Source organism: Aythya ferina (assembly GCF_964211825.1).
Source record: "Aythya ferina genome assembly, chromosome: 4".
Taxonomy (NCBI): domain Eukaryota; kingdom Metazoa; phylum Chordata; class Aves; order Anseriformes; family Anatidae; genus Aythya; species Aythya ferina.
The window spans coordinates 23,663,518-23,676,417 of NC_140300.1; the positions used below are offsets into that span (position 1 = coordinate 23,663,518).

The 12,900-nt window shown below is 40.1% G+C and overlaps 1 protein-coding gene across 10 annotated transcripts in view; it reads left to right on the top strand.

The window, feature by feature from the left end:
- TBC1D1 (TBC1 domain family member 1) overlaps positions 1–12,900 on the top strand; it is a 110,147-nt gene that overhangs the window by 74,659 nt on the left and 22,588 nt on the right. For 7 of the 10 annotated variants that reach the window (XM_084517646.1, XM_084517644.1, XM_084517647.1 and 4 more), the window contains one exon: positions 11,011–11,196. In XM_084517646.1, the coding sequence (XP_084373772.1) occupies positions 11,011–11,196 (186 nt within the window). Of the gene's footprint in view, positions 1–7,776; positions 7,928–9,572; positions 9,881–10,994; positions 11,197–12,900 lie in introns of those variants that run through there. The other 3 variants (XM_084517652.1, XM_084517645.1, XM_084517653.1) reach the window with 3 other exon arrangements.

Sequence of the window (12,900 nt, forward strand, 5' to 3'; positions counted from 1 at the left end):
GTCAGGTTAACAGTCATTGAAACATTTTTATTGCATCTTAAAAAGAGACCTTGGCTAACTGGACACTGCACATACCAAAACATTTGTCATTAATGAGTTGCTTGGAATGTAATTGGACTTAATATGGGGTAAGCTGCATATGGGCATAGATGCCTCTCGAATGCTTCTTCAAAGCTCAGTGACCTCAGGAGCATGTCTGTGTATACAGAACATGTGAAGGGATCTCATATGCTTCAAGGTAATGAAGGGGATGTTCAACCTCAGCAAAGCTACTGTTTTTGTGAGTTTGATGCATCTTTTTGTGACTGAAAGTAGTCTTACTAGTTTTTCAAAGCCACAAAACCTTCCATATTAAATAGGAAAAACAAACAAACAAATGAAATTGCCTGTTCAGACCTTTCCTATGAGACATAATAGCCGCAAGATACAATCTTAACAATCTACAGCTGGATAAGCAGAACAGTTGGAGAAAAAAGTGTTGCCAAAAAGGAAAATAGGAAATGCTATTAATAGGAGGAACAATTTAAAATAACTGGCCTTTTTCTTCACTCTTCTTGTCTTTTTCTGGTCTTGTTCCAATGTACATACTCAGTTTGTGAACAAAGGGAGAAAACTTTTTTTTCTTTTAACAGGTATTTGATTTTTTGTGCATCTCCTGAAGCATTTTTGGCAGTAATGGATACTTAGTCACAATCAAGTCTGTAGCCTTAAAGAGAACTCTGTATGGGCAATCTTATATTGGAACTCCCTACCACAGTTAATTTAGTAATCTCTGTAGTTCCAGAGAAACTGTAGCTAGTTATTGTTCATCACCTTGTTCCCTCTTCTTTCATCTTCGCTCAAGTAGAAGCTACACATGAAGCAGAGTTGATCAGTGTGACAAGAGTTACCTGTAGTTGATTTTATTTTTAAGGCTTCCTTGCTCATTTTAGACTGTTCTCCTTTGGAAACAGTCTTTGTACAAACAGCTGATGTATGACCAAAAGATCAGTTTCAACCAAAATGGATGGAGGAGGAGGAAAATTTTAAAGATACCATTTTTTGTTGCATTCCAAAAGTAGTCAGGCAGAGGAAAGCGAGACAACATTCACATGTTTCCTGTTATAAGCAGTGATTCCATTAACCAATTTTTCTGGCCAAATGTAGTATCCCACACACCACTTCAGGGTACTGAACAGGAGAGCAGTAAGGAAAGAAGGGCTGGGATTTATTTATTTTTTAAAGTAAGTCAGCCAACCAAGAGTCTTAGATTTCTGAGTCAGAGGTGATAATTTTTTACAGGCTTAGCACAGGCTGCTTTACTAAACTCTGTGTTAAGTACTAAATCTACCAGCATGCCTGAACTGCATGCTGTGTTGACTAAGCGTGGGCAGGCACTGCCAACCGAATGAAACTGCTCTGTTGCTGTAAAGTCTTTGGATTTTAATCATTAAGTACACGTGTAAAATGTGACAAGGAATAGAGACAACTTTAAGCTTTATACACATGAGTCCATTTGCATAGACAAGTGGGGAGCTGAACCTCAAGTTGCATCCTGTCCATTGCCACTCTGTGTGGAAGGAAGGTGTGTAAAAATAACTTAAGAAGAATAAAGCTCAAATAATACTGATATAAAACTGATAAATAGCTTATGTAGAATTTTTGAGCTTAATCTTATGAGGTACTGAGTTTAAGAGATGTCTAATGTCCTGAGTTACCATATGAAGCTGACTGCACCAAGTCCCACTGTCTTGCACTTCTGGAGCCTTTACTTCTTTAGGAGGTGCTCATTAGTAGTTTGAGTGCTCTTTGAGCTAAATTTTCGTTTCCTGTAGCTCAGCTGGAGAGGAATGTTTGCTAGCTGTGCCTTGATAGCTGCATTGTGTATGGCAAGGCAGAGAGCACCTTGTTTTCCAGGCTCCTTTATTTAAATGTACCACTTGCCTTGAAGGAAACCTTTCAGTTCTTAATAGTTTGGGAGTAGAATGAAAAACAGTCCTAAATCAGTAGAGCCACAACCAACCATATATGCTAGAAATGTTAAAATGCCTTTTTTGCTTGCCAGTCGTGATTCCTGCCTTCTCTGATGACTGGACTCAATCCAGCCCCATTTGGACAAGGTGAGCACTCTGAGACAACAGAAAGCCTTGGGTACAGGAAACCATTACTTCTGGCTGTTGAAGGAGCAACACCCATGTGCGTGCCCTTCCTCTAGCCACCTCCTGCTAGTGGGTGCTGCTATTTTCACACACTTCTTTGTGTAAGCAAAGTGCAAGGAACAAATGCAGTCTTGAGGCTAAGCTCACAGCTGGGTCCTGTCCCCCTGCCACCTTCCCAAGGCAGCACTGAAGCTGAAGGGACTGTAATGTTTGATGATGAAGCACACAGGAGATGCATCACGCAGTTTGCCTGGCAGGACAGCCTGTCACAGCCTCCTGCCAGCAGCTCAGCCTCTAGTGAGCCTGAAGAGGCCACTGGCTTCCAGGTTTTAGGGATCTTGAAAGGATTTTCTGCATAGGCAAAATGACCTGTAGAGACTGTTACTGCTTTCCAGCTGGTAGCTGAAAGTTTTCAGGATTGAATTGTGTTAGTTCTGACATAGCAAGCTACAGTGCAACCTCTCTTCTCCAGCTGTTTGCCCCTTGCTGTGTCCCAGAACTCCTCTTATACTCCTTTTGTCAGTGTCAGAAGGGTTTGTAGATCTAAATGATACGGTTTGCTTTCCTTTTTTCTGTTTGTTAGAATTGACACGTGGCAAAATCATTCAACCAGCCACTTGTACTTGGAAAAGGGTCTAAAATGCAGTTTCAGAACAGTAACGTTTTTTGTGAATATAGTTTTTCTTCATTGTGCCCACAAAAAGTGTGATTTAGGGAAAGCTCCTGAGCATAGAGCCCAGATCAGGCTGGAGAGGTGAGGAGCAAGGAGTGGCTGTGCTGCTGTGGGTGCTGTGGAGCACTGGGGGGCAGTGTTTCTCTCCTCCAGCTGGATACAAGCTCAGTACCTTTTGCTCTGATATTTCTCTTTATTTTTTCATTTGTGTGGGTAGAATGAGTGTTGTATCTTACGAAGTGAGGAGATGGAAGAGGAGGAGCACAGGTCATTAACAAAATCAATTATGCTATAATCTGATGCAGTGCTATATTTCTCTTGAAAGGAGGTGTTCATTAACTTTTTTCTATACTTTTTTTTGGCCCGTTTTCTGTAAATGATTGCATAAAATTCACTCTGGCTCTCACATTCATTATTCTAAACATTTTAAATTACAAAAGTGTTTCTTCAGTTCTTTGATTTTTAGCTCCTTGCCCTGCTTGCACCCAGGTCTTCATGCTTACGTGGAGACTCTTTAACAGAAATAGCATTCTGCGGCTGTGCCACCAGGGTTGAAAAAGACCTTCAAGACCAAGTCCAACCACCAACCTGACCTACTGTGTCCCATCAGCAAACCACGTCCCTTAGTCCCTTCCCCCTTTGGGAAGGGTTCGTTCCCCATCTCTTTTCCCCACTAGGGAAGGGATTGCACGAGGGGGGCAGTCCCTTCCCCAGTCCCACTGGCCATGTTATTTCTGATGCAGGCCAGGATGCCACTGGCCTTGCTGACCCCTAGGCTCACTGCTGGCTCTTGTTTGGCTGCCTGCTGACCAGCACCCCCCAGGCCTTTTCTGCCTGGCAGCTTCCCAGCCACCCTTCCCCAGACCCGTACCACCACATGGGGTTGCCGTGATCCAGGTGTAGGACCTGGAACTTGGCCCTGTTGAACATCACACAAATGGATGTGGCCCATGGGCACAGCCTGTCCAGGTCCCTCACAGAGCCCTCCTACCCTCAGGCAGATCGACGCTGCCACCCTGCTTGGTCTCGCCTGTGAGCTCAGTGAGGGTGTACTTGATCCCCACATCCAGAACATCGATAAAAATAGTAAATAAAACGGACCCCAGTACTGAGCCCTGGGGAGCAGGCACCAGCTGGGTTGAACTCCACTCACTAGGGCTCTTTGAGCCTGGCCATGCAGCCAGTTCTACACCCAGCAATCATACGCCCATCCAAGCCACGAGCAGCCAGCTTCTCCAAGAGAATAACAAGGGAAAACGTGTCAAAAGCTTCACTAAAATCCAGGTAAACCACATCCACAACCTTTCCCTCATCTACTTATCAGGTCATCTTTCCATATGTGGTGGTTTTACACCATAGAAGGACAGCAGATCAGACTTTGTTACGGGCTCTCCTTATGGGTAAAATGATGAAGGGAAGAGCCTGGCCACTATTTTAAATCAGCCAAAGTATGGGCTTCACTCAAAGGTGAATAGTTTTCCGTGGGATCACTTTTCTAAGCTCATTGACAGTATTACATAAGGATTAGGGCAGGCACAGGGAGGATGGCAGGGGAACGTGTCTAGAAGCAGAGGGTGGATGCTCTTGCCCTTCTCAGGGGCAGTATGCGCTTCAAGCAGTGCAGAGTGATCATGAAACTTCAGCTTGCGCTGTAGCACAGCACTATATTTACATACTTGAACTCAATATCTACAAATCTCTGTGCAGTGGACTTTTTTCACTATGGTTTTTGCATAATGACTATTCAGAATTGGTCATAGTGGGAAAACTGTTTTGCAGACTGTCAGAAGCTCCCAGCAGAGTAAAGCCGAATGCTAGATTTAAAGGGTGTGTGAATTGTTCTCTGAAATATACGGTGGGAAAGTAATGGCTCATGTAGTCAGCATTCTTCCTGTGGGAGGTAGCTGGCAAGATTTTTATAACAGTTCTGTCAGTTTTAGGTTGGGGAATGGGTGATCTGTTTTAAGCTGGGCATTAGGGTGGAGTTGCATGTTGAAAGAGAGTAATTTGGAGGAATGAAATGTTGTGTATTGTTTAGCAGTACACAGGAAAAGAAAAAGGAACTTTAGCCAGAACAACTATGTAGTAGTTGAAAACTTGACTTGCAGAAGGATCTTTCAGAAAGTATAAGCATCTCCATACAGGAAAAAGAAACAACCCACACCTTAATTCATTAATTACAAGGATTTGGGTTTCAGTCTCTGGTAGACAGAAGTAGCAGGCTGTTAAATCAGAAGTGCTGAAGAGAGCTTCCTATAAAAATTTGGATGTGAAGAACTGTTATTAAAACAAGTCGTATTTAGCACCTACCCATTTGTTTATTTGCTTGTGGTGAAGTGTTCCATTATTTACGTAAAAGTATTTTAATTATCATTTTGTAGTAATATGGCACATACTGTAAAATCTCATTTTAGCATTCTATACTGAGAATGTACTCAGAATTTTTACGTAGTGTAAATTATTTGCAGTGTGTTCTCCAGAGCTGTTGAAGTGTTTTTTTTAGCAAAGAAATGATTGTTAACTAGCAACAAGTTTTGTAAATGCTGTAATAAATCCCATTTATTAGAATTGATCACTCAGTTGTGTCCCTTTCAGAATGTGCATATGCTGATAATCTTGATTTGCAGAATAGGAGCTGGGCTATCAGCAGTACCACAAATCATGTGCAATGACTTGAATGACCACTGGAATATCAAGGCATTCCTTTCTCAGCATTTAATAATATTAATAAATGAGGTGAGTTCTGAAGGTGGTGATTACTTTTGAAGAAGCTCTTAGCTTTAACTGAAAAATCAAACTCTTCAAAACCATCTTTCAGAGCTGTTTTTAACCAATTGTACTGAAATACACAGATTTTCAGCAATTCTATGTTCAGTAGTTCCCTGAAGTTGTATGTGAGGCTAGAAGAACTTGCTGCTGCTTGTGATTCCAAATCTAAATTTTCCAGTAATGCAAAGCATCTGGTCATGCTACTTGAGCGATTATGAAGATCCTCTTGTTTGTTTGGTGAGCTGAAATCTGTGATGCTTAAAATGCAACAAACTAAAATAGTCTGGTGCAAAAAATGAAATGCTCAGCTGGGATTCTTCCGTGCACGTTCTTAGTGAGGTATCTTACCTGATTTATTAACCCTGGAGAAAGGATGTGGCTGGTAAACAGCACATTTAGATTGTGACGTGTAAATAACTCCATAGTGAAAATGGCAGTAGCACTTCATATTTGAACCTCCTCTCTCTTAGCTTCATGTAAAACCAAAAACAAACGCTAAAATAAAACCATTTTCTACATGAAGGGTTGCAGCTTCTATTCAAAGATGAATGTTGTAGTCTTGTTTTTGATATTTGAAGTTGGTTAGGCTAAGCACTTGTGAAAGAATGTTTTGAAAATTTGGGCTTTTAGGTGGGTTTGTCACTTCTATTGTTTTTGACTGTGTGGTTTCTCTTAGTGGGTTTCATTTTTTTCTTCTTGTTTTTGCAAAGCCTCGTTTAGTACTGAGACTGGTTGAATAAGAAACTATTGATCAATTAAAGTTAGTCAATTACAAATTAACTTTCATAAAAATAAGGCTTAAGGCAGCATTTTGATAATTCGCTGTTGGAATACTTTAATGTCCTCCTATAGAAGAGGACATGAATTTGTGTTCATTGCAGCTCCTTCTGGAGCTGATGGAATTTCCTGTTTATATCTCTACCCAAGTAATGAAATATTGGCCCTTTGAATGACTGCTGCAGTCATCCACTAGCTTTTCATTTACAAACTTTCCTTACGTGGTCCAGCAACAAACATACCGTGACACTTTCCTATAACCATGCCTACTTTGTTTTGTGTATAATGTATGCACATGACAATTTTGTGCAATACACATGTTGATCCTTTTGGAGCGTAGGGCATCTTAGGACTAAAGCACTGCAACATAAAGCCAAAGAGTAGGGTACAAATAAGTGGATTTGCTGCACAAATGCCATCTCAGTTCATTCTTTCTTGGGTGAGAGGTGGGAGCATCAGAGCAGTACTTGTGAGGTGAGTGTGGATGCACTAGTTCATTTGTACAACATTTCCAGGAACAGTTTCACCTGTAGCTCTTTACCTTGCAGCAAGTTCTTACCAGCACAGAACTGTTTGTCTTTCCCAGTGAAGTACACACTTTCTCAGGGAATACTCAGTTTGGACCCACAGACTTAAAGATGTCCATGGTGCAGAAAAGTAATATGGACTTCCTATGGAAAATAACCTGTATGATGATAAGATACAATAATGATTACCGAGTCAACTTGCCCAGTCCTGAACCTGAATTGCTGAAGTATGGCAGGCCTGTAGAAACAGCATGTATGGAGGCTGGATTTTATATGGAGCTGCAGTGAGGGGTGCAATTATATTTGAAAGAAGTACAGGTCAAACGTGGACTAGGGGTCAGCAAGAGCCAACGAGGTTAGCAGTTGAACAGGGAAGCAGTCTTTCTGTGTGTGCTGACACACTTAGTGTCCTGAAGTGCACCTACTAATCTATTGCAAGTTTTGAAAGCTGCAATGGCAATGAGTTGGGTTTTCACACATGGCAGTTTGATTCGGTGGAATGTGCGCTCTTTGTTATGTTCAGTTCAGTTGCTCTACTGCTCATCTTTGCTTTCTCTGCTGTCCTCTGGATCTTTTGTGCGTAACAATGAAATGTTCAGTTTCATGTTACAGTATTTCTTCTCTGGTCTCTTCTATATATGAAAGCTGGATGGCATATCTGCCGATGGCTCTGTTATATGTTTGTGGACGTGGATTAGTGTTGACTTACCAAACGTGCGTTATTTTATACTTTACTTTGAGGGCTTACCTGCCCATTCCACCTCCCTGCCTTTGCCAGCCAAACAGCTGACGCAACTCTGCAAACTGAACAAGCCACCTGAGCAGTTAAACTGGTTCATTTTGGTTTCTATACATCCTGGCACATGCCAGGATGGTGATGGGAGGGAAGGCAGGTTGTGAATGTGTTGGTCTTTATCAGAGTGGACTTTGGACTTTCTGTTAAATGTCCACAAGTGATAAGAAGAAAGGAAGAAAAGATAGAAAAGGAGCTGCCATTTGGAAGGCAAAACCAAGCCTAGGACTCTTCCACAGAGGAATTAGAGGTAGGGTTGATAATGATAATTGTTCAGCCTATAGAATTTTATAATTTCTTTCTGTTGTCTTATTTTTTGTTTTATAGCCTTAACTTCTGTGAGCTAAATTTCTCTTAGTGTCTTCGCTAAAGGTTACTTGGTAACAAGACAAGAATTTTCCATCTTAAATGGAAGCAGGACCATGCTCGCGAATGGTTAATGCTCTGCAGTGGTTACAAGCCTTGCTACAGTAAGGTTGATCACTGGAGGACTAGAAATTTTCCAATAAATTAGAAGGTGATCTTTCATTAAGTTGGTCCTTGGAGAACAATTCACAAAATTTGCACTGGGAAAGTAGAGGGTATTATGTTAACAGGAGAATGTTAGGGTCATTCTTGCTTTAGGAAAACAATGTGTGGATGTATGTAATTCATTTCCTTGCATGTGCTTTCACAGCCTGTTTTTTGTTTTGTTTTGTTTTGTTTTCCATAAGTGGGTATCCATAAGCTGTCTCTGTAGGTAGTTTGATAATTTCTAACGCATTACATGTACATGTATATGCACATACAAGACCAGACTACATGTCTGACACTGAGATCCATAAACCACTGAGAGGATGAGTAGGGTGGGAAGAGATTTGTTCCCCCCAAGATGTATGTGCATCTTACTGGATGCTCTGAGAATGTACCAAGTGAAAGGTTACAGACAGTGTAGTGGATAAGGATGTTCCTATCTATATCACTATTACTTTTTACACTAAGGTTTGTTGACCATTTTGGGGAATTCCTTTTCTTAAGGCAATGTTACTATTTGCATGCAGTGCTGTCTTAAAGAAAATGAAAGACTTTCTTTAAAGATGGAAAGTGTGTTTTTTTCCTCCAAGTTCCCTATCTATTAATGGAAATGAAGCCAGTTCAGCTAGTTTTAAGAGCCTTTCTCTTATAATATTATTTAATATAAACTGAAAAGTGATGAAATCTCCTATATGCAGTCATTGCAGTCATTCTACATAAAATTTACAGAACATCAATGTACACACTATACCATCACAAAAGCAACAAATCCAAATAATTTTCCTTTGATTCTCAATGCAATTTGAGAATTATCAGGTGACTTCTCTACCTGATGACATTTACCTAAAGCTCTTTTACAGTTGCAAGTCTTTGCCTAGGGACATCTTTTCATTTACCTGTAAAGAAAAAGTGAAATGAATGTTTCCCAGTTTATTTTGAAGGATCTGATGTAATTTCTTTATTGTGTTGATAATACTCAGCTGTGTTTCTGAATGCATACGTGTCAGTGCTTCCTACTTCTTTGTGACACGTGGTGGTTGCCTTTAAAGAGTCAAATATTTGTCCTTTGCTTAGTTCACCATCCCATGAAGCTCATTGTTCTATGAAATGCTGTAGATGCCCAAAGTCTGGGTATCCGCACTTCCATAAACTCAGACTTTGGATATATATTTTTAAATTGTGCCTGGTAGCCAAAGAGGTTGCATTTATTTTTATATGTATTTAGTACTTGAGTTTAGTACTTGTGTGGTAACACACAAATAAATGTTGTATAAGGAAGCAGGTGGTATTTGGACCCACCCTATTCCTCTCTAACTCTTCAAGAGGAAAAAACAGACAGAGGCAAAGCGTAGAAAAGCAGAAGCCAACAGCTGTGAACATTTCCATTCATATTTAGCCGTCAGCTTAGTTGTGTGAGTGCCTTCAAACAAACAAGAAAAGAATAGCTGCATATGAACCGTGTGAGTCAACATATGGTAGCTTTCTGAGCAGAATTTAAAGGGATAAAAGCCCTTCTGTTTTGTTAGTTTGTAGAGATGTGATAATTTGTGTGTGTGTGTTTGGTTTGAAATACTTATCGCTGTGCTAGCCAGTGATAAAGAAATGGACCACTGAGCTACCATGCAGAATGATTGTTTCAGGAATGCTTCTTCTCCAGGAGCATGCATGGATGGACATGTCTTTGAGACAAGTGAGTGGGGAATAGTTCTAGTTACACTGATCTTAAAGCATTTTCTTGTGTGTGTAATTGGTCAGCTTCTCCTCAGGGAAATGTTCCTCTGCCATTCCCTTTGGCTAAGGGAGAAATGCTGTTGTGATGACTTTCCGTTTGGAGTTCAGTAGAAAGAGAGGGGTGGTTTTGTTTGATCATTCATTTTAAAGGTGGTAAATTAAGTATTTTTTCTTCTAAATATATCAAAGACTACTGAGCCTTCAGAAAAGCTATATAAAACAATGGTAGAATTAAGTGATACTACATCAGGCATTAAGAAAGCAAAGTATAAGTACTTGGGCTTTTTACATTGAGGACTTGATTAAAAACAATGTTGTTTACCCTTTCCCTAAGAAGAAAAAACTTCTCAATTTGTATGAGATATATTTAAGGATCTCTTTCTTTTGTAGTGATATCAGTCTTTTTAGAATTACCTTGCGTTCCTACCAAAAAGATGCATTTTGTGGTAGACCAATTGAAGCCAAAAGAAAAAGTGCAGAAGGTTGTGATGTGGTTAAAAATTAGAAGTGAGAACAAAGGTGTCTTAAGTGTTTATCTCCCTTTCTGAATGTTTACTTTAAGAAAAGGTAATTTAGCCTGTTGTATGGCCTTAGTTGGTGTTGTGTGTGTGTAGCTAAGGGTGTGTGCTTTCTTTTTCAAGCAGAGTTTAGAGATTATTTTTTTAAATTAAGAGGGTGCTATTTTTGATTTTATATCCTATTTGAATCAGCTGTTTTCAACTGTAGTTTGTATATCTGCAGGTTTTCAGAGCTCTTCCCTTTTATTTCTGTCTTGTAAAGCTGTAATTAGTAAGTGGTGGTGTTGGCATATGACACAAAGTTTAAAAAAAAGGAATGTCCGGGCTTTGGCCCATAATGATTCTTATTCAGAAGAAACAAAAAAAAAAAAGTAAATCTGCTTGAAATTGTCACCTGGGAAATCTTGCTTGGTATTGCTGCCTCCTGTGTGCGTGTGTGTTTCTGAGTATGTATATATATGTATAAGTATGTATACAGATATATAGTTATATATGTAATCTTTGAAAATTGTCCCTTCTTTCACCTATTCATGAAGTCTAAGTAGTTCACAACAGCTTCTCTCTTTCAAAGATTACTCTGAACTGGGAGAACTTCCACCCAGATCGCCACTGGAACCAGTGTGTGAAGATGGCCCCTTTGGTCCTGTGAATGAAGAAAGGAAACGGACACCCCGTGAGCTTCGTGAGTTGTGGAAGAAAGCCATCATTCAGCAGATACTGCTTCTCAGAATGGAGAAAGAAAACCAGAAATTACAAGGTTGGTGAAGCTCTTTGTTACACACTGTTGTGGTACAAGTTCAGATCTTGATTTGCTCTGTGGCCTTGGTAGTGGATTGGACCAAACCTTAATGAAATGTATTAGGGACATACAGGTAAATCAGTTTGGTAGCATCTCCCTCAGCTCTCATTATGGTAGATAATGATTTACAGTTTATTTATTTGAAGTACTTAACCTTATAATTCATTTACTTCCTCTTAATTAATAATCTTTTAGTTTACAGTGGCTGAAGTGTTTTAGTCTGGTGTTTACAGTGGCTGAAGTGTTTTAGTCTGGTGTCTAGAAGTGATAATAAGGAATGTAGCACAGTCACTATCATGAACTTGTTTTCTACGTTTGCATTCATAGGCCTCTGTGTAAGCATTGATCACTGCAGTGTTCTGCTTAGCCAGTTTGGGAGTTGAATTGAAGCTCTTAAGGCACTGGCTGAGGACTTCAGCCCATGGGTGCCCTTTGTAGTACATGCACTGTGCAAGCAAGCTTTGTATGAGGTAGCAATGACTGAGACCTGTCAGAAGCATGATGAGAAGGAAGATAAGAAACTTGAAGTTGCAGTGGTTCTTAACACAGTTTTTCTGTGGCCAAATGCTTCCTACAAGTCTGTCATAGTGGCTGTTTTGACTTGTAAAGTCAAAATGCAGGTCATTAAGACCTTCGATTTTATTGTGGCAGCTGCAAGTGACTGTCCATGAGAGGTGATCTTTTGAGGATATGACTTAGGAGGACAGAAATGTTTATCTGGCTGGTTTTAGATGTTCAGGAAGGGAGTAGCCGCCTGGGTGTGGGGTACCTGGCATAAAAATGGCCATTCTTATTTGCCTTTGTGTAAACTTGGGGAAGGATTGCCTTCCATGAAGAACAGCTGTGTCGAGTAAGGACCCAGCAGTGTGAAAAGTTCAGTATACCAAATGTGAAATCATTTTTTAAACTTGGGCTGAGACTTCTGGGTGTAGGAGAAAACACCTCTCTTGGACATTGCATATGGTCCCCCACAGCACTTACCCTGCCTGCAGGCTATTTGCTGCTGGTAGTGTAGCTCTATTTAGGTCCCGATATCTGAAGAATTACAATAATGCATCCTCACAACAATGAGGTATGGTGAATGTATCACAGCAACGTTATTAAAAAGCATGGTTGCTTTTTGATATAGTCTTTCATAAACATGGTTCCAAATCTTTCAATTTGCAATTTGCTCAATGGCCATTATTGAAAAGCAGTATTTTTTTGTTTTTGTTTTATACTTACAGATTCTTTTCAGTCCTTTCTTATTCTTGAACCTGTGCCCTGCTGGTTTTGCAGGCAGAGAGCTGCTGCCCATATCCCAGAACTCTTGTGCTGGGACTGCATGTGTTGAGTCTACAGCCACATTACCATCCAGTTAAATTAAAAAAAAAAAAACACAAAACAACTGGGACACTCACTGTTAGACGCTGACAAGTCAATGGAGAATCTATTTACTCCACTCTCCTTGTAGTTTTGTCTAGGTTTCCTTATAGTGTATTCTTTCAGCATTTCCTCCCTTTTAGGAATAGATGTCTGACACCCTTCCATCTCTTCAGCACAGCATCTTTTTTTTTCCAGAAAAAGCTGAAAAATCTCTTCTGTTTTTATGGTCTTGTGATCTGCACAAATTCATTCCGTGTTCCAAAAGGTCTTTAGTTTACATGAATGCCACTAATAAAC